The following is a 25,990-nucleotide window of genomic DNA, read 5'->3' as shown; positions in this document are numbered from 1 at the left end:
AACCTATACTGGACCATGCGACTTTGTCTGAGGTAACGGCGGATGCCAAGAAGGGGCGTGGTTTATGCAGATCTCTGACCTCTGATTGGTCAGTGACGCAGATGACGCAATTTCTACGGAGGGGTCAATTGGCAGCACTCATAACAGAAGAAAACATCTCTTTCAGTAGTCTGTATGGATTGGTCTCTATTGACTTGATTTTGTCCACATAACAGGCCTTTAACTGCTGATGCAGATGTTTGATGTTGTCAGACACAGAAAATTCATCACGGCATTCGTTTGTGCTCTCCATTGTGTAGAGAAAAAAAAAGAAAAGAAAAGGTACAAAAACAACCAAAACCTACGCTACTACGTCTGGATTCTTCTGCAGCTTTCCTACCAATATGGCTGCCTAAACAAACTCACGTGGTCTCGTGACGTCACATGCAAATCCTCCATAGGGCAGAGGTGGAGCCGAGACAACAACCTCATCCTGAATGCAGCGAAGAACAAAAAGAGGATCCCTAACCTCAGGAAAAACAAGCCATTGGTCAGTGGCCTGTCAAGATTGATGGTGTGGAAGTAAAAGGTGTGCTGGGGGTCCACCTCCGTCAATACAACGGCGTTGGCAAAGAAAGGGCTCCGGAGGCTCCACTTCCTGAGATACTTGAGGAGAAATCACAGCTACCAAAACAGCAGATGAAGTTCTACTGGGCAGCCATGGAACCCATCATCATCATCATAGCATCACAATAGAATAACCCGCCTGGCCGCATTGCTGACAACAAGAAGCTTCTCGAACATCTTATCAAAACTGTACAGAGGCTCATTGACTGCCCACTCCCCAGACTGGTGGGTGTCTACCAGAAAAGATGCATCCAGAGAGGTTGGGCCCACCATCAGGGAAAACACACACCCTAGAAAACACCCGTTCACCATCCTGCTTTCTGGGAAGCACAACAGAGCGCTGCACCACCGACTCCGTAATCCAGGTAGCGTCTACCGCACAGCTGTGTCACTGCTGAACTCACTATCCCGAGATGATTTTGAATCACACCTCAACCTGAACATTTCTCCTTTACATACGGGAATACCAGGCTCATACTTAATGTGGAATATGCACAAGCAGCAAAACAATAATTCTCTGTATCAACAGTGCAATGCGGCTCAGAACCTGAAACTTTCTTTTATCTATTCACTTTATCTCACTTAAATGTCTACATTTTTCATATCAATGTTAGATATCTAGTGTATATTATATATTCCATAGGCTTTGCTTTTATTGTTTAAATATCTATTCTACTTGCTTGCTCTGCCAAAATTGCACTGCACTGTGGAAAGACAATCAAGACATCATTCTGAGAAGGTAAACAGGTGTCCAAAATCACTGAGTTTTTGGGAACAGGGGGATGAGAAAACATTCATGGTTTAGTTTTTATTTTTCTGGGGACTCACTCTCTAAATTCCATCCATCCCCATTAACAAAATATCCTTCCCCTCCTTCTCGGTGACCGATTGTTCCCAAGTTTTTTCCTTCAAGGTCAATTGTATTGTGTCATCAAATGGTCATGAAAATTTGGGCACATTGAGTTGTCCTACATCTGGAGTGTCAAACTCATTATTGTCCCGGGAAATGTTGTAGTTACGGTTTCCCTATTGTGAAACCCAAAAAAGTCTTTGACTGTGTCATCACACATGATATTTCTGAACTAGAATCAGAAATCAAGGGTAATGCTATTTTCAACTATTGTCTGTTTGGAAACACAAAAATGCTAGCAATATCATTTATGATATGACAATTTGAAATTTTGGTACATATTTTAAACAGGTCTTGGAAGTTGATACACATTATTTGCCTTCGCAGGCCGAATCTGGGGCCTGGTCTTGAGTTTGACAACAGTGTCCTACATCATTGGTGCCGTCATTCTAACAATCCTGTCTTTGGTGCAAGTCTTCTCGACCGGCTGAAACTCCGACATAACTACCACACGACATAAATACCTGCGAAACTGAGAGGCCACCTCTTGCTGTGTCTACCTGTATCCTCAACGCCACTTTGGAAGGATGTGAGTGACCAATTTTTTCACATTATAACCCAGAACTTGCAACGTTTCATATTATAATGTGAGAAATTACAAGTTATAATGTGGTTAATTTCATGTTATAATGTAAAAATTTCACATTTTAATGTGAATTGTCTAACGTAATAACATGGAACTGTTCATGTTATAACATGAAATTGCTCACATTATAATTGTAATTTATCACACAACATGTAATTTTGCATAACATGAAACGTATCACGTTATAACAAAAGTATCATGTTATGAAGTGATTTTCTTGATTTATAACTATAGTGGTCAGGGGGTAGCAATAGGCTTCCATAAGAACACACACAAGAACAAGAATACTCACTGGAGAAAAACCTTTTGCGTGTTGAGCTTGTGGTAAATTTGCCCGCAATGGACATTTAACCTTTCACATAAGGAAACACACTGCAGAGAAACAATTTGCCTGTCCGGTTTGCATAAAAATATTTCCTTACAGGGCACATAGAGACAAGAACACATACTGGTAAGAAACCTTTAGCCTACTTAGTCATCACCTTTAGTTTCAGTTGAGATTTAGTTAAACACAAAAGGACACACTGGTGAGAAATCAGTACATTGTACTGTGTGAAATAAGAGTCTGTAATTAGTTTCTTGTAAAGAAGCACAAGTACACTGGTGACAATAGCAGTCGTAATTGATTCTGTGGAACAATTAAAAATAAATAAATTGTGACAGACTTTCTATTACATTCATCTAGGTTGATTGGTTGATGTATATATTTGATTCTGAATAAAAAATAAAAAAACAAGTCAGACAATTATAGTGTTCCACATGTTATTTAAAATTCCTGCGTCTACAATTTTTTTTTTTTAAGTTATAGTCAGTCTAGATTCAGTTACAGTTCTCCTGCAACAGTCACAGTTTCAGTAGTTATACAGTTTTACCATCCTTGGGCCCATACATTAAACTGTATTGCCAAAAGTATTCACTCACCTGCTTTGACTCTTAGGAAATATCCCATTCTAAATCCATACACTTCAATATAATGTTGGCGTACCCTTAGGAGCTGTAACGGCTTCAAGTGTTGTGTGGAGGCTTTCAAAAGAGTTTAGGAGTGAGTTTATGGGGATTTTCGCCCATTCTTCCATTAGCATATTTGGAGTTCACACACTGATGTTGGACGAGAAGGCCTGGCTCACTGTCCACTCGAAATACTGTAAATCCAATGGGGTTCTATCAAGTTGAAGGCAGGGTGGTGAACAGGCCAGTCAACTTCATCCATACCCCTGGCCCTTGCCTTGTGCACTCGTCCAGACATGTTGGAACAAGAAGGGGTTATCCTTCACTGTTTGACTGTCCAAAATCTTCTTGGTACGCTGAAGCATTCAGAGTTCCTTTTACTGGAGCTCAGGGGTTAATATTTTGGCCATTTAACAACTTCGTGGGATTGGTTTGGAAATAGCCTCTGTAGCATCTAGGTCTAGCCACCTGAATCTAGACCAGGGAAAATCTAGGACATTTGAGAAAGGTAGCCAGTAAAATACACATTTGTTCAGAGAAATTGCTTGATAAAAGGTGTCAAGAAAGCATCATTTTAAGTGCACAGAAACAACAGCGTAATAAAGACCGGAATTAATTTTTTAAAAAGTTTAGTCATTCAGTGATAGCATGGAGGGACAGAACCGTCAATTGGCAAAATGACAGTAATATTCATTTTGGTACATCTAACTGTCATGTTTATTCTGGGTTTTTCAACTAGGTAGTCTGAAAGGCTCTTTGAACATAGAAGCATGCATTTTGTGGTTATATTTAAAAACTTGACATGCATGCAATATATTTTTAATGGATATTTCTGAATCACTTGGGGGAGCAGAGTGCCGCCTCAACTTTCACACACCCTGAATGCATTTCTGTAGTAGCAGTGGAGGGTCGCTCAGAGATTACAGTGGCTCCATTATTTTAAACGCAATTAAAAAAACATTGAAGTCCACACATGGAAATACAAGACAAGATTATTGTTGTAACTGGCCGGGTCTGGAAACACACACACACATACACAAATTCACAATCATGCACGCACTTTAAGCAGCAGGGTGAAAATGTAGGTTTGCGTATTAACAAAAATAAAAACAATATTAAAAAAAACACTTGCTTTATTAAGTCACAGTTACAATTATACACAACAACCATTAAGTACAATTTCTTATCTGCTTATTTGGCCTTTAATATCCACACATTCCTGCTGTACAGAAATCTTTTGTCCAGTCAAAACGGAAAAATGTTAACATTATCCTGAATTTACATTTTAGAATAATAATTTCATGGTGTGTAACAAAATCGACTATCTGTGACATGTTCTTGCAAATAACAAATGAAGAGGTTTCTGAGTGTTGTGTATACAAACAAACATTCTTGAAGAAGTCTTTTTATTAGACATGAGCTGTTCTTGTTCATTTTCTTAGGCAGACAGTATGATTTTCTGCTAATGTTTTAAATTGTTCTATAAAGTTCAGGATTCTGTTGAACAAAACAACCCAAAACAGTGACAAACATTTTTGATAACCTAAAGTTACATTAACTTCTAAAATAACCCAACTAACACTTTTTTGAACAATAAAGTGAAATGAGCAAAAAAAATGTCCTAACAGTCTTCCAAATGATTATGCTCAGCAGTTTAAAAAACAAACGGTACTATGACAATAATGACAACTTTTCTACAAAGCAACCCAAGCAATGCCAGTATGCTTGAATATTATTTATTTCTCAACACTATCGCTGTTTGACTACTTGCTTATTTAAATAGAGGGTCACATACACATTTGAACCCCACACAAGCATGGGGAGAAAATTTAAAGTCCACAAGGGCAGGGCTGGATTTGAACCCAGCCCCTCAGAGAGGTGATGCAGATGTGCTCACAAGTGGGGCACCGAGCTGCTAACTCTACATTCTGGAGCTTTATTTACCTCCTGCTGTTCTCACCAGCACACTTGTGTCTCTTGACCTGATACTGATGACAGAATCTTTCATCACACACACTGCAACTGAACGGTTTCTCACCAGTGTGTGTTCTCATGTGTTGAATCAATTTTGAACGTTCAGTGAAGTGCAAGGTGCAAACTGAGCAAGCAAAGGGTTTTTCTCCGGTGTGCGTTCTTGTATGTAAGTTTAAATGTGCTTGACGCGCAAATCTTTTACTGCAAAATGAGCAGGCAAAAGGTTTCTCACCAGTGTGTGTTCTCATGTGATTTGTTAAAATAAACTTTTGTGTTACTTTAAGACCACACACTAAGCAGACAAAAGGTTTCTCCCCAGTGTGTGTTTTAGTGTGTTTTCTTAAATATTCCTTTACAGAAAATCTTTTTCCACAAACTAAGCAGGCAAAAGGTTTTTCTCCAGTGTGTGTTCTTGTGTGTATTTGTAAATGCCCCTTTATCGAGAATCTGCTACCACAAACCGAGCAGGCAAAAGGCTTCTCTCCAGTGTGCGTTCTCATATGATTTGTTAAGCTAAACTTTTGTGTTACTCGAAGCCCGCAAATTGAACAGCAAAAAGGTTTCTCTCCAGTGTGTGATCTTGTGTGTATGTTCAGATGTGCCTTTCGAGCAAATTTTTTCCCACAGTCTGAACAGCTGAAAAGTTTTTCTTCTTTATGACTTCTCATGTGAACTTTAGAATCCCACTTTGAACTAAACGTTTTCCCACACTGTAAGCATTTCCGGTGTATGTTGTCAGGGTGACATGTCCTATCACTTTCACAATGTTGATCAGCAGTGTCATCAGACTGTGACGTTATGTCGTCACTGTCTGATAGTGGAGCTATGAGGCCGTCTGCTTGTGCCCCGCCACCGTGTTCTCCATCACCTTCACTCTTCACAACAATCAAGGGAAACTTAATATCAACCTCCTCTTCTTTAAGAAAAGGCACCCCTGTCTTATCCTCTTCTTCTTTTATGGGGGTACCTTTGGGCTCTTCTTCTTCTTTAATGTGACAGGGCTCTAGCTCCCGCTGTTCCATACTGGAGTTCCACTCATGCTGCTCAGCGTTAAGATATTCTTGACTGACATCTGCAGCACACAAAGAAGAAGAAAAAAATATTGGTAAAGTCAAGCTTGGGTTAGTCAAGTCTCATGTTGTGACTTTAATGTTGTTTAATTGATCATGTTTATTAAGAACATAGAATTATGGGGTTCAAGAATCATATTAATGTTCCTTTCAAAGGTATTTGGAGGGTTCAATAATTGAGGGTGGAGGCCCTGTAGCTCAGTGGTTAGAGCACTGGTTTGGTAAACCAGGGGTTGTGGGTTCGTATCCCACTGGGGCCTCCACTCCCTGAGAAGGGTTGCGTCAGGAAGGGCATCCGGCGTAAAAATTGTGCCAAATATATATGTGCGTTCATCTGAGATGACACGCTGTGGCGACCCCGAAAGGGACAAGCCGAAAGAAAGAAGAAGAATAATTGTACATGCAAAACCAGCATTACAAAAATGCTTTTCATTGTGCTTCAAACAAAATGTTAAAACCCAGAGATACACAGTAACCCTGGATTCCCAGACATTTATTCACATACTCATGAGGACGGACACCATCATATCGATAGAGAAAACCCACGCAGGCAGGGGAAGAACATGCAAACTTCACACAGAGAAGGTGGGAGCCCGAATTTGACCACACAATATCAGAAATGTGCTAACCAGTCGGTCACCATTGCCCATTGAATAATAACCCTATTTAAAACATAAAAAAAATCACAAAATAACCTAAGAATCCATTGTTCCAAATTATTACAAACAACAGAGTTTGAAATTTTCATGGAAAGGTTGAATTCCCATATTTGAAAATTTGTGAAAATTGTATTGTAATACATAAATTGTTGTTGTTTGTATATTTGTCCACAAGCGTAAATTGTGATCAGTTGTATTAAAAATCCTTTGTTGTTATTGTTGTTGTTATTTTTTTGTAGCGAATAGCAACGATAATTGCAATTTGAGCCATGATCTCTAAAACAAACAAACAAAATGGCGGCTGAAAATGTCATGATGGTATTGAACAATGTCCCGAGGTGATGGCGGGGATTCCATTACGACATGCACACGGGAATATTTTATAAAATTAGAAAGTAGTATCTAAACATGGCTGGCACGGTGAGTCAGCTGGTAAAGCGTTAGCCTCACAGTTCTGAGGACCCGGGTTCGATCCCGCCTGTGTGGAGGTTGCATGTTCTCCCCGTGCCTGCGTGGGTTTTCTCCCGGCACTCCGGTTTCCTTCCACATCCCCAAAAACATGCAATATTAAATGGACTCTCTAAATTGCCCCTAGGTATGATTGTGAGTGTGGATGTTAGTCTCTATGTGCCCTGCGGTTGGCTGGCAACCAGTTCAGGGGATACCCCCCGCCTTCTGTCCGTGGACAGCTGGGATAGGCTCCAGCACTCCCCGCGACCCTTGTGAGGATAAGCGGGAAAGAAAATGGATGGATAACTAAGCAAGTGAGCATTAGAAGGGAACAAACCTGCATTGTGTGACACAACTTGAGGCTTCGTGGAAAGAGCGTCGAGTAATTGACGTTGGCGCTCGTTTTCGTCTTTCATTTGAGAAAGTTCCCCTTTGTACTTTTCTTCTACTCTTTTTGCACACATTTTCAAAAAAAATGACAACCCTTGAGAGCTCCTAATAAACGCGCTGCTTTCTATTCAGCTAAGCTAAGATGGACTAATGAAGAAGCATTCATTGCTACAGGAAAGTAGTGATAGGGACGTTCTGTGTCGAGGCTTGAGTGCCTTCAGAACAAATTCAAGAAGGATTTTCAAGGAGGCTCAACTGCTTCCCACAAAACGCCGTGCAAAAGGGGGGGGGCTTTATTCAGCAAACCACCATAACACTACGGCAAAAGGGAAGGGACGAAATTTATCGCAGCAATGGCTAAAAGGTAATGAGATGCGTAAAGGTTTCCGTCGCTGCACAAATAGACAAGATCCCAACGATAATGCGATTATCTAACACAACATTGCCACTGCATTAAACCTGTTTACAAAACTTTCACTTTAACATTTCTATTTCACGTAAACCACAGGTACAAATCTTGGAGTTCCATCCATCCAGCCTGCGCGTTTGAGAGTGATAATGGATGGAGCGTGCGTGTGAGAGCGCGAGTGAGAGTGGAAATTAGCGAGTCAAGCATTTCAAATGTGAAACTCCTATTCTCTACGTTCCTTTAATAGTATTTGAAATTCCGTATACCTTGGTGCAAAATTTTATGGTTTAAACAATCGCTTGCATGTTTGAGCATGTTCGTTACCGTAGCACGTACTGTAGTTTGTCCAAGTGGCGTTTCCGTTCCACTTCCGCATTGTACATCTGTTATGTTTTGCTTTACCACACGCACTACCCGAAATATTTTGTTTCCTGAATTTCGACTGGACGTACGAAAGCTTCGACATAGTTTGTCCCAAGACCACTTGACGTGTGCACAAGAGCTTTAATTACATCTTACAAAATTATTGATAAACTCGTCTCGGTGCACCAGAATATGGTATTAGCTTAGCATGCTAGCTGCCAACAAGGTTTGAGGAAAGTTATCAAGCAAAGTGTTATGACCATTGTGTGAAAATGTTTGCGAAGAGGGCGAAAGACAAGCACAAAGAGCCTTCGCGAACAAAGGAGGGGAACGAGCAACAACGTGAAATACCGGACTCTTTTTACAAGAAGCCTAAAGCCGTGTTGCGCTATGGAGGTTTGTTTACTGATTCAATTTGATCCAGTAACTACAATTGTATACAGCATTCCTGTGTTGATTACTTAATTCTCCACCGGACGTCACGAATGAGACCTTACAAACCGATTCACATTGACATGTAACGTTCTTCCTTACGGCAAAATCCTGCGCTTTCTCCGATGCCAAAACTTGTCAGCAAACCATCCATCCATTTTCTTAGCCGCTTATCCTCACAAGGGTCGCGGGAGTGCTGGAGCGTATCCCAGCTGTCAACGGGCAGGAGCCGGGCTACACCCTGAACTGGTTGCCAGCCAATCGCAGGGCACAAAGAGAAAAACACCCACACTCACAATCTAGAGGCAACTTAGAGTGTCCAATGAATGTTGGATGTTTTTGGGATGTGGGAGGAAACCGGAGTGCCTGGAGAAAACTCACGCAGGCACGGGGAGAAGATGCAAACTCCACATAGGCAGGTCCGGGATTGAATCCGGGACTTCAGAACTGTGAGACCAACGCTTTCCTGCTGATCCACCGTGCTGTCCTAGTCAACAAATCCTTGTGCATTATTTCACTAAGATTGACAAAACAGGGTAACGGTTTACGTTTGTAAATTCCAGGTAATACAGCAATTATTTAAAAAAAAAAAAACATTGTTATGTGTACTGTATTTTAAGTTATTGATAGTCAAGCAAGCAGCCATTTTTAATGAAAGCATTGGATAAATAATAAGCCAAAACAAAACAAAAAAAATACACTGATTTACTCCATTTTAGGAAGAATAGCTGGCGGCACAGTGGCGCAGCTGTAAAGCATTGGCCTCGCAGTTCTGATGACCTGGCTTCAATACCGGCCCTGCCTGTGTGAAGTTTGCACGTTCTTCCCGTGCCTGTGTGGAGTTTCTCCCCAAAACATGCATTAATTGGACACTCTAAATTGGCCCTAGGTGTCATTGAGAGTCCGACTGTTGTCTGTCTCTATGTGGCCTGCGATTGGCTGGTAACCAGTTCAGAGTGTACCAAGCCTCATGCCTGATGACAGTTGGGATTGGCTCCAGTACTCCCGCAATCTTTGTGAGGATAAAATCCCAAGTACCAGCTCCTCAGACTTGTGAGGCCAACGCTGGAATAAGTTGCGCCACCGTGCCACCTCTTTTCAGACAGAGTTAAAAAAAAAAAAGGTGATGTAAAACATTTTCACTGAAAAGGAATTTTGACAGAAGCTCAATGTGATTGTCAAACAACTTGTAATTTTACACGTTCCTGATTAACATTGCCAATATCAATATAAATGATAATACACATCAAAGTCACAACATACGACTTTACCAAAATTATCTGTTTGTCTTCTTGTGTCCTACAGACATCAGTGGAGAAGATCTTTGTCCTGAGCAGCAGGAGCAGAACTCCAAGGTGGAGCAGGAGGAGCCAGAGCCCAATCAAATGAAAAATGAAGATGAATTTGAGCTACCTTTCATCAAAGTGGAGGTGAAGGAGACAGAGGTGCCACAGATTAAAGAGGAAGAGAAACCAGTGGCACTCCACATTAAAGAAGAAGAAGAGGAGGAAGATATCAACAACTTTCCATTGACAATTATCATGAAAAATGAACATGAGGAAGAAGGAGGAGGTGATGGAGACCCCTGTGGAAAATCACAAGCAGACAGCCTCTTTCCTCCACTATCTGACAGTGCCGACATCACATCACACTTTCCCGACACTGATTATGAACACCCTGAAGGTGATGGCATGCAATGGAAGTGCTCACAGTGTGGGAAAACATATGGCTCAAAGTGGGGTTTGAAAGTGCACATGAGAATACACACAGGAGAGAAACCTTTTTCCTGCTCACTTTGCGATAAAATATTCACTCAGAAGGCACATTTAACAGCACACATAAGAACGCACACCGGGGAGAAGGCTTTTATCTGCTCAATCTGCACCTTAAGTTTCAGTGAACGTTCAAATTTAGGTAAACACATGAGAACGCACACTGGGGAGAAACCATATGCCTGTTTATTTTGTGGTAAAAAATTTTCTATAAAGGGACATTTAAGAACACACACCAGAACGCACACAGGAGAGAAACCTTTTGACTGTTCAGAGTGCGGTAAACAATTCACCCGTAAGGCACATTTAAACATACACATGAGAAAACACACTGGAGAGAAACCTTTTTCCTGTTTGGTTTGTGACAAAAGATTTGCTCGTAAAGCACATTTAAACATACACACAAGAACCCACACTGGAGAGAAACCTTTTGCTTGCTCAGTCTGCACCTTAAGTTTCAGTGAACGTTCAAACTTAATTAAGCATGTAAAAACGCACACTGGCGAGAAACCATTCAGTTGTAGTGTGTGTGATAAAAGCTTCTCTCAAAAGTATCTGGTAACAAAACACAAGTGTCCTGGTGAGAAAAGTACCAGTAAATAAAGATACAGGACCTAAAATCGACAGGAAACGCTTGATTTTGGGTTTCTAGGTTGTAAAAGTACATTGGTGACCCTGAATTTAAGAAAAAAAATTGTTGAACAGGAAATAAAATGCTAACGTATACCTGGGTCCCTTGAAAGACACTATATAAGTGTGAACTTTTAAATGAAGTCCGTGTAATGACGTAAAAAAACAAATAACTTTTTTCATAGTTCTTTGTTTTTGAACTGCTGTGTCCAATAATTTAAAACACTGTAAAAAAAAAAAAAAACGACGTTATTGCGGTGACTTTGTTGAACAAAGTTTACATTTTTATCAAAGCTAATAGTCAGCTATCAATATTATTCATTATAAATCTCATTGGCTATTTAGGAAAATGAAAGAACATAGTTGGTGTCAATTCAATTCATTTGTAACTCCTTGTAAAGGGAGAAAGATTTCTGGTGTGGCCCCCATCATCCTGTGACCTCAACCCTACTGAGAGATCTACAAGGGTGGATGGAACTACACCACCAAACAGCAACTGCGGGACGAAAATTTTTATTCTATTCTTCATATGCATTTGATGAGGATCACAAATATTTACTCTGAATTGCATTGACATTTTAAGGAATTTTAACAAACCAACCTTTGCCTCATAATCTGGAGAATTGTATCAATTTTCACTAAATATGAATGGAGAGGCAGAATGCAATGTATTAGATGATAAAGTCCGTTCTCTTGACAATCATTTTAATTAAACGCTTGTGAAATTTCTCGAATCGTGAAATAATATTTTAAGAAGAATGTCTTGACTTTTGTTGTCTTCGTTTTCAGAGCAAAGCAAAACAAAAAAAATTATAACTGGGACAGACACTTGTTATAAGTGTAAGGCTTAGATTGTAAGATCTTATATATTATTATTATTCTTTTACACTTCTGTTCTCAAAGGTCAATGCTGTTTTTGACATTATTTAGCTGTATGGCGGGTTACACACTGACAAAGCTATAAGCGGTCTATAATACAAAATATATTTAATAAAAATGTTGACAATAATGCCACTCAAGTAAAAAGTAGTCCTCCAAAAAAAAAAAAAAAAAATACACCTCAATATCTATGATGCTCCAAGATGGCAACAAACCCCTAACTAATATCCATCCTTCTGTTCTATGTACCACTAATGTGTAGATGAGATTTTGCCCCGATATTTGCCCGAATGTGACATAATGTATGACCAACAATAACCCCAATGATGTCAAAATGAAAAGTGTAGTATCTTTGATTTTTTTTTTTTTATATCTTCCATGTAGCATGACAGTGCATCTTGGTGTTGATCAATAGGATTGTGTATTGTGATGCACGTATCTCGTCCCCTGATTGTTTTCGTCAACATACTTGGTCGCCGTTTATTCTTGCGTACAAACCAATGTTTATCGAAGCCAAAGAGCATGATGCAACAGAATGTCAGCATGTTTACGTGCAACCGTTAGTGCTAGCACGAGCTTGCTTGCTCGGCTACATTCCGTTTTGTTGCATGCTTGTGAGCCCGAGAAGAAATTACTCACGTTCCGCCTGTCCGACGGTGCTTGATATGACAAGATAAAGCCCATTGATCTTAAAAGTGGGTATACGGTGTTGTGTAGTGTTGCCATTGTCTGACTGAGGTACGGCAAGATTTTATGACAGTAGTCTGACATAGTTCAAAAGTGAAAGACCAAATTTGCCTGGTAGTCTGATCTTGATATTATCCTCACAAGGAATGTCGATAACTTGGCAACGCGTTGGCACAAATGCTTAGAGTATTGGCCTCACAGTTCTGAGGACTTGGGTTTCATTCCTATCCTGACTTGTGTGGAGCTTGCATGTTCTCCCCGTGCCTGTGTGTGTTTTCTTTTGGCACTCCGGTTTCCTCCCACATCCCAGAAACATGGGTTAATTGCAGACTCTAAATTTCCTTACATGTGAGTGGTTTGTTTTTATGTGCCTTGCGATTAGCTGGGGACCAGTTCAGGGTGTACCCCGCCTCCTGCCCGAAGATAGCGAGATTAGGCTCCAGCACTGACGTGACCCTTGTGAGGATCAACAGCTCAGAAAATGGATGGATGGATGCAGGTAACTTTGTCAAGCATTTGTTTACAAACTCTCATTTTAATAATATGCAACAAACTTCTTTTAATTCTTTGTTCTTGTGCGACAGCTGTGGCGTCATTACAAGAGCGCCGTGTAGTCTACGAAAGCTGTTATGAATGCATGAGCTCACTATATAGTCCATCATAAAAAGAATAGCGAGTGAATGAGTGAACGATTTCGACACAACACAGATGTGTATTCGGGGAGTGATTTCAGACATAACCAACGTCTCATTCATGCAAACCTTTGACCCTCTTGCGCCTCTGCTGCCCCCTCGACTCGCTGGTGGGAGACGCACCGTGTAAAGAGAGGAGCGAGGAGCGAGCTCAACCGAAAGGTTGGTTCATGTGAGATCAACCAGGCAGTGGGGCGGAGAACCTGACGTCACTCGTGAATGCAGAAACCCCTCCGTGGCTCGACCAGTCGTCACTAAAAACCGCTTTCTGGATAACTACTGAGCATACTGAAGAGTACGTCACATCACTACTTTACTGGACAAAAACTTTATCATGGACAACATCGTAAACTTGTCGCAGCTACGTGCGTTGAAGCTTCAAAGTTTAGCTTAGCTCGCTAGCTCCTCAAAAAAAGCAACGCGGAAGTGATCAATACGTCGTTCGGGGGGAGATAAATAGCGAATGTAAAGTGTTGTCACTATCGTGTGAAAAATGTGTAAAGTAGACATGCTGAGAGAGTTGCTGAATCAGCGACTGAGTGCGGCCGTGGAAGAAATATTGGTCGCGTTTAAAGGGACGATTGCAGAGTACGAGGAGGAACTTTCTCGAGCAAAACAGGAGAACGAGCGACAGCGTCAACTACTGGAGGATGTTTTCAAGAAGCCTCGAGAGGAATTCCAAGGAGCAGGTTTGTTAATCTTCGCCACTTTCTTTTACGCGTTTGGTTTGGTTAGCATGCTCAGTTCGGTTCCGGCCTTCCTGTTGGAGTTTCCGGGATCCACCCGTGCGAAACGGCCACTCGCACATCCCAAATAGATGCATAGGTTCATCCGAGACTCTAGATTTACCATTGGTGTGAATGTGAGCGTCGGCACGGTGGCTCAGCTGGAAAGCGTTGGCCTCACAGTTCTGAGTGTCCCGGGTTCAATCCGGGACCCGCCTGTGTGGAGTTTGCATGTTCTCCCCGTGCCTGCGTGGGTTTCCTCCAGGCACTCCGGTTTCCTCCCACATCCCAAAAACATGCAACATTAATTGGAGACTCTAAATTGCCCCTAGGTGTGATTGTGAGTGTGACTGTTGTCTGTCTCCATGTGCCCTGCGACTGCCTGGCAACCAGTTCAGGGTGTACCCCGCCTCCTGCACGTTGACAGCTGGGATAGGCTCCAGCACTCCCCGGGGCCCTTGTGAGGATGCAAAGTGGCAAAGAAAATGGATGCATGGATGGTTGAGTGAATATGAGTGTGAATGGTTGTTTGTTTCTTTTCCCCCGGCGAATGGCTGGCGACCAGTTCAGGGTGTACCCAACCCCGCCCCCACCCCGGCCGCCTCCTGCCCAAGCATAACTGGGATAGGCTCCAGCACACCCGCCACCCTCGTGACGATAGGTGGATCAGAAAATGAATCGGGGGAATTATATTTATTATAATAGTGAAGCAGGATAATTATTTTCAATTCATCAAAATAAGACATGTGAAAACATTGTTTTTGTGGTTGTTTTACTTTGGAAAGCAATGATGAACGAGTTTCTTTACTGTGTTAGATAAAAATGCTAATTGTTATTTACTGTGTATTGGACTATTTTCAGTTGAGTTATTCAATTTATTATATCTCTGTTTTAATTTTGAATTGATTCTAAAGAGGTTTTTTTTTTTTAATTGTGAATTTATAAAGTGATTAGTCCTTAGTCATTTGTAGTTCACACAGATTAAGAGAATCTAACAGTGAAGAAGGTCAAGGAGCATTGACAATGTCTGGCGGTTGACTTGGAGAGCGTTGAGGATTTAGATTTCTCGAGTCATAATCATACCTGTTCTTTGCCATTGTAATAAAACAAATCATCTGAAGAATAATGTGGGAGTCACTGATGGTGTAGGGGTACACACGCCTGGCTTTGGTGCGGGCAACGTGGGATCGATTCCCGCTCAGTGATGGTGTCGATATCTGCCCTGCGACTGACTGGCGACCAGTTCAGGGTGTAATCCGCCTTTCGCCCGAAGCTAGCTGGGATAGGCTCCAGCTTTCCCGCAACCCTTGTGAGGATAAGAGGTTTGGATAATGGCATGACAAGAATAATGTGCATCACAAAATGTGACTTTAGTAAATAAAGCTTGGCTTCACCAAACCAGCTGTGTTGGTCTTCTTGTGCCCTGTAGATGTCAGTAAAGATCTTCACCAAGAGTGGCAGGAGCCGGAGCTTTCCCACATTAAAGTGGAAGAGGAGCCAAAGTACCCCCAAGTCAAAGAGGAAGACAATAATATCACCAATTTCCAGTTTACCCATGTCCCTGTAAAGTGTGAAGAGGACGGAAATAAAGGATCAACTGTAAAGAATGGAGAAGCAAAACTACCGAGCGGCACTTCAAGTCGATACATCCCAACTGAAAGTGATGGAGACCACTGCGGAGGATCCACAGCAGGCAGCCTCCGAGCTGTACTATTAGGTAGTGAGGATAGTGTGTCAAACAGTCCTGATACTGATGAGGAACACTCAAAAGGCGATATGAAATGTCACGCTGACAAAAAAAAGTTGAAGTGTTCTCAGTGTGGGAAAACCTTTGCTGCCAGGCATAATTTGAACCAGCATATGAGAACACATACAGGAGAAAAACCTTTTGCCTGCTCGCTCTGCGCCTTAAGTTTTACTGATAGCTCAGGATTTGTTGAACACACAGGAACACACAGTGGGGAGAAACCTTTTGTGTGCTCAGTTTGTGGTAAAAGATTCACACAAAAGGGAAGTTTAATCAAGCACACAAGAACGCACACTGGGGATAAACCTTTCACCTGCTCTGTCTGTAATATAAGTTTTGGTAATCGTTCGAGTTTAAGAACACACGCACGGATACACACTGGGGAGAAACCTTATGTCTGCTCAGTTTGCGGTAAAGGGTTCTCCGTAAAAGGAAATTTAAGATCGCACACTAGAACACACACGGGAGAAAAACCTTTTACTTGCTCAGTCTGTAACATAAGCTTTAGGTATCGTACAGGATTGATTCAACACACAAGAACACACACTGGTGAGAGACCATTTTGCTGCCTTGTCTGCGGGCAAAGGTTTTCTCAAAAGCAGAATTTAACATCACATACAAGAATACACACTGGCGAGAGACCATTCAGTTGCAGTGTTTGTGACAAAAAGTTCTACGTTAAGTATCATGTTAAAAGACATAAGTGTGCTGGGGGAAAGAGCAGCAAGACCTAAATGTAGACTGAAGAAATTGGATATTTAACGAATTTATCTAGTTTTACTTGTTATGCTGGAAACCTAAAAAAAAAAAAAAAGTGTATCTGTAATCCTGAATTAAAACAAAAACAGAGAACCTGATGATTTGTCTTTATCTCTCAAATTATCTCACCAAAAGACCATCATGTTGTGAACATTATGCTCAGGATCAAAGAGAGGGCACCTCTTAAGTCAGCCAGATGAACAAGCGCCAAGACAAAATCTCACCCAAAGTGGACCAGGATCCAAAGTAAGGTGGCCAGTGTAGGGGTAATATGAAACTTTTCTTCTTGCAGCTTTTTGTACTAATTGCAAGATTTAAAACTAGACATGGGAAGACCAGTAAGCATTGTAGTATGATAGTTAAGGCAAGCTGCTACAAAAATGAGCAATATTGTGATGAATAAAAAAACACTGCTTGTCATATTATTCATAGTATTGACGTTAAGAGTCAAGTCAAATGTCGGTCCTCAGAACCATGGGGCCAACGCTCTAATGAGTCATACCAACATACTGCCAGTGCAAACATCAACCAGTTTAAGAATAAATGCAAATAATTGTTACAAAATATGTAGTTGTATCATTTTTGGGGGGTTAGGAGTCAGCATGAATTTCCAATCTGTTCCACTCTTCAATTCAGTGTGTATGCTGCACAGTGCGATAATTCTAGACGAGAGAAAACATATCCGGGAAAGAATATAATACTAGAACTTTTTAAACAGCCACCCTTTTACTTGTAAACAACGCAATACGCCAACACCAAAATGACCTTGTCTTGTGTGTTTATGCTTCTTCTCCATACTCCGTCTTTTGAGGATTGCAAAAGAACTGCACATTTGCCCGGAAGTTGTAGTTGTTTTCGGACAACGTAAACGCCCATCTCGTTTTCCAATCGATGTGATAACCGGCGACGACTTCCCACTTCGAAGTAACTGGAAACCAGCGTAAAGTCAAAATCTTAAGATCCCGATGAGGTGTCGGGACCCGTATCCACAACCGGGGGACCACCAAATGGTAAGGGGCCATTGACTGCGTCAGGATTTTACCTGCAGTTTAACGACCCTTTGTTTTATGATAAAGGTTTGTTGCTCACGGTTTCGTGATTTTGACAGATTTTGTCCAAGTATAGTTGCCGTACAATTTCCGATGCACTCCACTTCCGTATACGTTTTCTGTTATCGCATGAGCTTCACATTATAATTCTCTCCGAATGAGCACGGAATGTACGTAATCCTCAGCATAGAACACGCCACCAGTATTTTACCAGAGAAAACTATTTATTAACTAAATCCCCGTGTCGGGATAAACTCGTCTCAATGTACTTTGAAGCTTCTCACCCGCGCTTAGCTTGCTAGCTGCAAACAAAAAGAGACGCGTTTGTTCGCGACGCATCGCGAAGCAGAGCTAAAGAGTGTGAAGTTCTGTGATCATCCTGTGAAATGTGCGCAAAAGACGTGAAAGAGTATTACGAGGAGGAACTTTGTCGAACCAAAGAGGAGAACGAGCGACAACGTCAACTTCTGGACCCTCTTTTCAAGACGCCTCGAGACTTTTTACCCGGTGCAGGTTTGTTCACGTCTTAGTTTCATATATGCATACTAACTACTTTCTATTTTTAACTACATTCCCGTGTTCATTCCATAATGGAGTCATTAATCGTGACATTGAAGATCCGGGTACTGTGTGATGTCATCTCCACACGTGATTTTTATGTTGAGGAATACATAAATCGACCAGATCTCATTTCTTTATATTGAACCTCGGTTGTCTTGTCTTGTTGACATGTTTTTAACGCCTCCGAGTAGAGATCAGGTAGAGGAGAACAACAAAAGGAGCAATATGCTAGAAGAATGAAAGCTCAGAACAATTTAATTGGGAAATTTTCAAATTGTCATGATAATTTAATTTGGGAATTTTACTTAATTGCTCAAGAAAGTATTTTATTTCCAAGGAGCAGTCTGTCTTTTTTCTTTGATTTACATGTGCCAATGAGACATAGTTACAGAGGAAATACAATAAATGCTCTTTTATTAAATCTTTCTAAACATCTTTCTTACATGTAATGCCCTGTCTTTTGTTGATTTCTCTTCTTACATTATTCAATTATCTTTTCAATATTTTGCCTTTTGTTTTTGTTGTCACTCACCTTTTAAACCTCGCTCTGTCCTGCTAATTTAAAAAAAAAAAATAAAAATCCATCAGAACGCAAACAACCTCAGTGGCAGTTTAAAAACTCCACCGATGCAGAGTAAAACTATTATGCCATAAAAACATCCACCTTAAAGATCCTCATTTCTGCTTGACTGAACAGCCGAACAAGAAAAAAATGGCAGTGACAAGGCATTACCCACTCCTGAACAAAAATAACATAAAGGTTTGTCTTACTTTTGAAAAAAAAAAGTGAAATAAAATAAAAGTAAAAAGACATTTAGGGGACTGATGAGATGAAAGTTGATGTTTGTGGAAGGTGTGTGTCTCGTTTCATCTGGCATAAATGTAACACAGCATTTCAGAAAAAGAACACCAATCAAACATGATGGTGGTCGTGTGATGCTTGGATGTTCAGCCATTAGTTTGTGACCTCAAGTTGAAGTGGTGCTTGGGTTCTGTAGCAGGATAACAATCCAAAACAGACCAGCAAGTCAACTTTTCAATGGTCTTTAAAAAAAGGTTTTGAAGTGGCCTAGTCAAAGTCTGCACTTGAATCTGATTGAAATGCAGTAGCATAGCTTTAAAAAGGCCGTTCATAAACTCATAAACCCTGAATTTTTGCTGAAGTTAAACAATTCTGCAGTGTAGAATGGATCTCAATATCCTCACAGAGATGTGAAAAACTCCTTAGCAGTGATGGAAAATGCTGAATTTCAGTTGTTGTTGCTGAGAATGGCCCAACCAATTATTAGGTTTAGGGGAGGAGTTACATTTCAAACACACACGGCCAAGTAACTTTGATTTTTTTGTTTTGTTTTTTTGTCTCAAAACAACAATTTTATGTTTACTTGTTTTTTATTATTAAATATCTATATTTGCATTTGTTTGGAGTCCCTGTAGCTCAGTGGTTAGCGCACTGGTTTGGTAAACCAGGGGTTGTGGGTTCGTATCCCACTGGGGCCTCCACTCTCTGAGAAGGGTTGCGTCAGGAAGGGCATGCAGGAAAGGCATGCGGCGTAAAAATTGTGCCAAGCATATTTATGCGTTCATCTGACAAGCCGAAAGAAACACACACATTTATATTTGCATTTCTTTGGTGATCTTAAACATTAAAGTGGGGAACCTGCAAATATAGAAGAATTTGAGAAAAAGGGCAATTCTTTTTCACAGCACAGTGTGTGTGTGTGTGTGTGTGTGTGTGTGTGTGTGTGTGTGTGTGTGTGTGTGTGTGTGTGTGTGTGTGTGCGCGTTATAAGTATATTTGCTAGAGATGTAGATAAGCTTGAGAAATTCTAATGACGTTGTTTCAGGCCTCCCGGCAGAAAAACGTTTGGATTCATATTTCATGTTTTCTGAGGCACCATAGAACCATTATAACCTTCCAAATACTAGAAAAAAAGTTGTTATAGTTAAATATAGGACCTTTAAGTTGTAAAGTTACGTACTTTGGAATAATGGAACAATAATAAATCCTGTGTTTTAAATCAAGTTTGAAAGAAATTGGTTATTTTCAGTCATTCAATAAATGTTTATCCTGTTTGACCTTCAACCAAAATTGTGCTTAGACTTTTGGCCTCATGTGCAATTCAGTATGACACCACTAGTGACACCATTACTTGACAGTAGCTGGTCACTGAAAAATATTTTTTTTTAAATTTAATAGTTTTTTCCACGTTACAGAAAACAGCAGCAAGGTTTTTTTTTTTGCTTTCCCCTCAATTAATGGCGGAGATCACCCACAAATAAGTGAATTTGCAAATGCTGAGCTGCAAATATGCATGGGTCCACTGTACTCTGATAAAACCACACTAATAATAATGTCGTTGTTTCCCAGCATCGGATATTTTGAGTATCATATTATGCAATTGCTCATTATGGCTGGTTATATATTTGGACATGCAATACACAAAATAGAGACAGAAATCAATAATCATTTATCTCTGCTTACTGTATTTCTTAGTTAATGTAAAACAATGCCTGAGGAAAGTAGTGTCCATCTCAATGAAAGGGCATATTTTGTCAATTCTATAAATTCCTGATAGACTGTTTTGTGATGAAGACGAGGCTCTGTACCTAATTGGGGGGGAAATTGCAGGATGCAGGAAGAAAGTATAGTGGAGCACTGGCTGGCATTTGAAAATGTCACCCACCATCAGTGTTAGCAGTGTTCCCTTCACAAAATAACTTTTAAATTCAGTAGACCAGGCCTGCGTCATGAGACAGAGAGAAAAACAATTAGATTCCTTTTAAGAGGAAGCCAGCGGAACACTGCTGTACTTGGGGAGTTTAACAAAAATGGAGGGACTCTGCAATAGGTTCCTGAAAGTCTTTTCTAGAACTGCAAACATTTGTGAAAGAAGATCGGAGCATAAATTTAGTTTATGATGGTCCTAAAAAGGCAGAGGTCACTTCTGTGAATGTCATGAGTAAATCTGAACCTTTAAGGTTCTAGCAACCCACAAATAAAGTAAAACAAGGTTAAACAATTTCAAGCAACTTGAGTCTAGTCATTATTTGGGTTAAGGTGGCAATTCCTAAGCCAAGACTTGCATCCATCCATCCAACCATTTTATTAGCTGCTTATCCCCACAAGGGTCACGGGAGTGCTGAAGCCTGTCCCAGCTGTCAACAGGCAGGAAGGAAGCAGGGTACACCCTGAACTGGTTGGCAGCCAGTTGCAGAAAACTAGCATACATTTTAGCCAAACAAATCCTAAATTTGAAAATTGGCAACTCAAATCCGGCTAAAGTCAAGTGACATGTGTCACCTGCCTCATGAAATTTGAAGCAGAAATCGTGCCCGCTTTTATATTGTCTTAAAAACATGTGCACCACTCTCCTAGTAGTGTAGTGTCAGTAATATTATCATCCTGTCCTGCTCTTCCCTTTTTTGTCCTCTTTCATCTTTTCATTTTGGTTAGTTCGTGGATGTCCTCACTGGATTTGACTTTGTAATGTTACGTGCAGTCAAATATTAAGACTAACAATTTTTCTACTATGGTTTACACCTCGGCGGCACGGTGGCTGGTAAAGCGTTGGCCTCACAGTTCTGAGGTCCCAGGTTCAATCCCGGACCCGCCTGTTTGGAGTTTGCATGTTCTCCACGTACCTGCGTGGGTTTCCTCCGGGCACTCCGGTTTCTTCCCACATTCCAAAAACATGCAACATTCATTGGACCCTCTAAATTGCCTCTAGGTGTGATTGTGAGTGTGACTGTTTGTCTCTATGAGCCCTGTGATTGGCTGGCAACCAGTTCAGGGTGTACTCCGCCTCCTGCCCGTTGACAGCTGGGATAGGCTCCAGCAACTCTCTGCAACCCTTGAAAGGATAAGTGGCAAAGAAAATGGATGGATGGATGGTTTATACCTCTGTTCTCCTCCAGTCTATCTCTCTGTCTAACCCATCAAAACCTTTTCTGTCGGGATGCATTTTCAATAAACATCAGAATGATAACAAAATAATAATAATAGAGGAAGTATTTCAAAATCCCCTGTTGCACAGCAAAACTGTTCCTGCACAAAAGAGAGATCCACCATTCCACGAGGCCATGCAGACAGGTTAAAAAAAATAAATCCTGTTTGAATTTCAGAATTGTACCTTCTGTATTGTTGACTTCTTCACAATATGTGTCCTGCAGACATCAGTCGAGATTTTCATGTTGAGGAGCATGAGCAAGAGACCTCCCACTTAAAAGAGGAAGAGGAGGAGCCAGAGGCCCCTGACCCATTGTCAGAGCAGGAGAAGGAACAGCCCCTGTATATTAAAGAAGAAGAGGAAGAGGCCGAGATCACCATGTTGCCCTTTAACTGTGTCATTGTGAAGATTGAAGGTGATGATGAAAAAAAAGAAAGTGATGCTGACCACTGTGGAAAATCGCAAGTAGACAGCTTCTTAGCTCCTTTATCAGATAGTGACAACACAACGACCCACTCTCCTGACACTGATCATGAACGCTATAACGTTGATGTGACATGTCACACTGAAGACAAACGCTGGCAATGTTCTCAGTGTGGGAAAACCTTTGATGCCAAGTATACTTTAAAAGTACACATGAGAACACACACTGGTGAGAAACCTTTTTCTTGCTCTGTCTGCAACTTAAGTTTCAGTGTTCGTTCGTCATTGGTTAATCACACGAGAACACACACTGGGGAGAAAAGGTACACCTGCTCAGTCTGCGGTAAGAGATTTGCTCAGAAGGGACAATTGACGACACACACAAGAATACACACAGGCGAGAAACCTTATGTCTGCTCTGTCTGCAACTTAAATTTCAGTCTTCGTTCATCATTAGTTAAGCACATGCGAATACACACAGGAGAGAAACCTTACGCCTGCTCAGTCTGCAATCTAAGTTTCAGTATTCGTTCAGGTTTGGTTCGCCACTCAAGAACACACACAGGTGAGAAACCTTTTGCCTGTTCATTGTGTGGGAAAAGATTCACTATAAAAGGAAGCTTAATAACACACACAAGAACACACACCGGAGAGAAACCATTTGCCTGCCCAATCTGCCACTTAAGTTTCATTGACCATTCAGGATTGCTTCAGCACAAGAGAACTCACACTGGAGAGAAACCTTTTGCCTGCTCAATTTGTGGCAAAACATTCTCTTTAAAGGGAAATTTAACAACACACACAAGAACACACACTGGAGAAAAGCCGTTTGCCTGCTCAGTCTGTGTGTTAAGTTTCACTGATCGCTCAGGCCTGTTAAAACACATGAGAACACACACTGGGGAGAAAGAGTTTTCTTGCTCATTGTGTGGTCAACGATTCTCTCAAAGAGGCACCATGACAAGGCACTATAAAAGACACACTGGTGAGAAACCATTCAGTTGTAGTGTGTGTGACAAAAGATTCTATGATAAGTATGAGATTAAGAAACACAAGTGTGCTATGGCGAATAAAGCAGAAGTCAGTGATGCAGCAGGACTTTAAATGAACTTTAAACTAGTTCAGTAAGTTTGAGGTGCTGGAATAAGATGAAATAAATATAAAACATACAATTTAAAAAAAACAAGGTGCCACATGGTCATCAGGTTATTGCAATGCCTCCGATTAACTAAATGTTAATTGTGACCTGATAATGAATACTACATTTGTTTCTTGAGGTCCATCAACTGTGTTGCTCATATTGCAGTACACTATGCAAATATTCATGTTGTCATGTTTACAATTATATTTAAATTGAACTTGCTTTATATTGCGTTCTTAAATAACAGATATTTTATTTTTAATGACCACTGCATACTTGCCTTTTTAACTGTTGCCTCTGACTTAGTGTACATAATAACTGTGTTTGTTTTGCTTTAGTGCAGTATCTTTATAAAACTGGACACCAGAATTTCCTCCTGCTTCAATAAAGTACGGTGTTATTTCTACCATGCATTTGGGAAATTTCAAATGTATTTCTTTTCCACTATGAAGATAAAGCTTTCGTCTTGCCACACTGCCCCGTAGTGACACGCAGCTCCTTCAATGTTGCTGTCAGCCTTCTGACAGTCTACCTAGACAGTTATGTTCTTCTTATATCTTCTCATCTTTTCATTCATTTAGGAGGGACATCCAGTTGTCGGTCATGTCACACTTGTACCATATTTTCTGCGCTTGAGGATGAATGTCTTTACTGTGAGCTATCGTGACGATTCTAAGCACAAACTAGCTAGCTCTGACTACACAGTTCAGTAATTCTGAGTTGCAAAGAAAGAATACGGGTTATTATAAAAGTGTCAATTTCATTTAGAAAACAACCCCCCCCCAAAAAAAAAAAATAAAACAATACAAAACAGCATGGCGTTGTTATATCAGTCTCCTGAAAAGGGCCATTTAAAACCAACTTCAGTTTGACCCAGTTCTACTTTGTCCGTATTTGGCTAAGACTGCCGCCTATCCTTTGATTGGTCACCTCCGTGTAAAAGACCCACCTGATAGAGCAGACATTTGTTATGTTGACAGCATTTGCTTTGGAGGTGAGGTAGGCGGAGAGCTTGACCTGTGAGGTATATTAGCTCAAGAAATTCAAATGACCTGATTCAAAGCTTCTGACCTAGAACTCTGTAATGCTTAATGATTTTAATTAATATTTTGCATGTTTAAGGAGGCAACATTATTATTATTTATCCATCTATTTTCTTTACCGCTTATCCTTACAAGGGTCGCGGGAGTTTTGGACCCTACCCCAGCTGTCATCGAGCAGGAGGCAGCGTACACTGAACTGGTTGCCAGCCAATCGCACAGCACTTGGAGACAGATTTACAATCACACCTAGGGTAAATTTAGTGTCCAATAAATGCATGTTTTTTGGGGATGTGGGAGGAAACCGGAGTGCCTCCTTGGACACTCACACAACCAACAACTCCAGGAACTCAACCTTAAAAATGCAAATATATCAAAACAAGAATGAGAACAGCAAACGTACAAGTAGTGTTGCCTCCGTTGATCTTGCACACACACAGACACTTGCCCCACCACGCTCCAATCGTGTGTGTGTGTGTGTGCGCGAGCCAGCCGATGTCGAAGGACGCTTTTTTTTTTCCACTACCACTGTGTATCGTCATACCCTTCTTAAGCCATTTTATTAAGGTCACTTTAATTTCTACAATTTGTGATCTCTCAGATTCATTATTATTATATGTTTTCCCTCTTATCTAGTTACTCATTTATACATATATATATTTTTTTTTTAATTTATTTTTTTTTGGGGGGGGGGTTATGCTCGAGCCCCTTTATTTTAACGAAACAGTCCTTTGATTTCAAATGAGGAATTCCAGTGTCTAGGATTCTCCGAAAAGAACTAGAAAGCTTAGCGGTCCAGAAAGTTTTGGGCTGGCCTCAACCTTATCGGTGTGTTCTGCCAGCCCCGGGATTTACAACCTTTTTGTGTCGGCACAACCTCCGAACACAGGGCACTTCTAAACCCTTTTTAGAGTGGTACACCCACACACTCTATGACTTTTAAACCATTTAGGTGGGACACGACGGTTACCCACCAGGGCCTCGAACCCAGGACTTATCGCTCTTTGTCCTTTGTTTTCGAATGAGGAATTCTAGTATCTAGGATTCTCCATAAAGAACTATAACTAACTATGTTAGGAATTATATGTATTTATAATTTGTTAGTTTTGTACTTGTAGTGTTTTTCAAAAAACTGTAC

General features: G+C 40.8%; 3 protein-coding genes across 7 annotated transcripts; 2 read left to right on the top strand and 1 right to left on the bottom strand.

Moving 5' to 3' along the window:
- Positions 1-4,190: 4,190 nt before the first annotated feature.
- Positions 4,191-8,961, bottom strand: LOC133498263 (oocyte zinc finger protein XlCOF6.1-like). 2 transcript variants are annotated; one of them, XM_061814884.1, is made up of 2 exons: positions 8,900-8,961; positions 4,191-6,096 (listed from the first exon to the last, which is right to left on the bottom strand). In XM_061814884.1, exons 1-2 carry the CDS (start codon positions 8,949-8,951, stop codon positions 4,991-4,993), a joined length of 1,158 nt encoding a protein of 385 aa, XP_061670868.1. In that variant the 5' UTR covers positions 8,952-8,961; the 3' UTR covers positions 4,191-4,990. The 2 variants fall into 2 exon arrangements, with proteins under 2 accessions (XP_061670868.1, XP_061670867.1); XM_061814883.1 differs by lacking the exon at positions 8,900-8,961 and adding an exon at positions 7,541-7,861.
- LOC133498262 (zinc finger protein OZF-like) lies at positions 8,370-17,230 on the top strand. Of its 3 annotated transcripts, none has more exons than XM_061814882.1 (4): positions 8,370-8,761; positions 10,103-10,480; positions 13,148-13,264; positions 13,350-14,106. In XM_061814882.1, exons 1-4 carry the CDS (start codon positions 8,638-8,640, stop codon positions 13,427-13,429), a joined length of 699 nt encoding a protein of 232 aa, XP_061670866.1. In that variant the 5' UTR covers positions 8,370-8,637; the 3' UTR covers positions 13,430-14,106. The 3 variants fall into 3 exon arrangements, with proteins under 3 accessions (XP_061670866.1, XP_061670865.1, XP_061670864.1); XM_061814880.1 differs by lacking the exon at positions 8,370-8,761 and adding an exon at positions 15,612-17,230 and having other exon boundaries at positions 10,347-10,480; positions 13,350-14,146; XM_061814881.1 differs by lacking the exons at positions 13,148-13,264; positions 13,350-14,106 and having other exon boundaries at positions 10,103-12,625.
- Positions 17,231-17,577: 347 nt separating this feature from the next.
- Positions 17,578-24,553, top strand: LOC133498261 (gastrula zinc finger protein XlCGF17.1-like). Of its 2 annotated transcripts, none has more exons than XM_061814879.1 (2): positions 17,578-17,698; positions 22,472-24,553. In XM_061814879.1, exon 2 carries the CDS (start codon positions 22,627-22,629, stop codon positions 23,773-23,775), a length of 1,149 nt encoding a protein of 382 aa, XP_061670863.1. In that variant the 5' UTR covers positions 17,578-17,698; positions 22,472-22,626; the 3' UTR covers positions 23,776-24,553. The 2 variants fall into 2 exon arrangements, with proteins under 2 accessions (XP_061670863.1, XP_061670862.1); XM_061814878.1 differs by lacking the exon at positions 17,578-17,698 and adding an exon at positions 17,777-18,250 and having other exon boundaries at positions 22,472-24,551.
- The last annotated feature ends 1,437 nt before the right edge of the window (positions 24,554-25,990 follow it).

This window comes from Syngnathoides biaculeatus, chromosome 3 (genome assembly GCF_019802595.1).
Source record: "Syngnathoides biaculeatus isolate LvHL_M chromosome 3, ASM1980259v1, whole genome shotgun sequence".
Classification (NCBI taxonomy): domain Eukaryota; kingdom Metazoa; phylum Chordata; class Actinopteri; order Syngnathiformes; family Syngnathidae; genus Syngnathoides; species Syngnathoides biaculeatus.
This window is presented reverse-complemented; position numbering and strand designations above follow the sequence as displayed.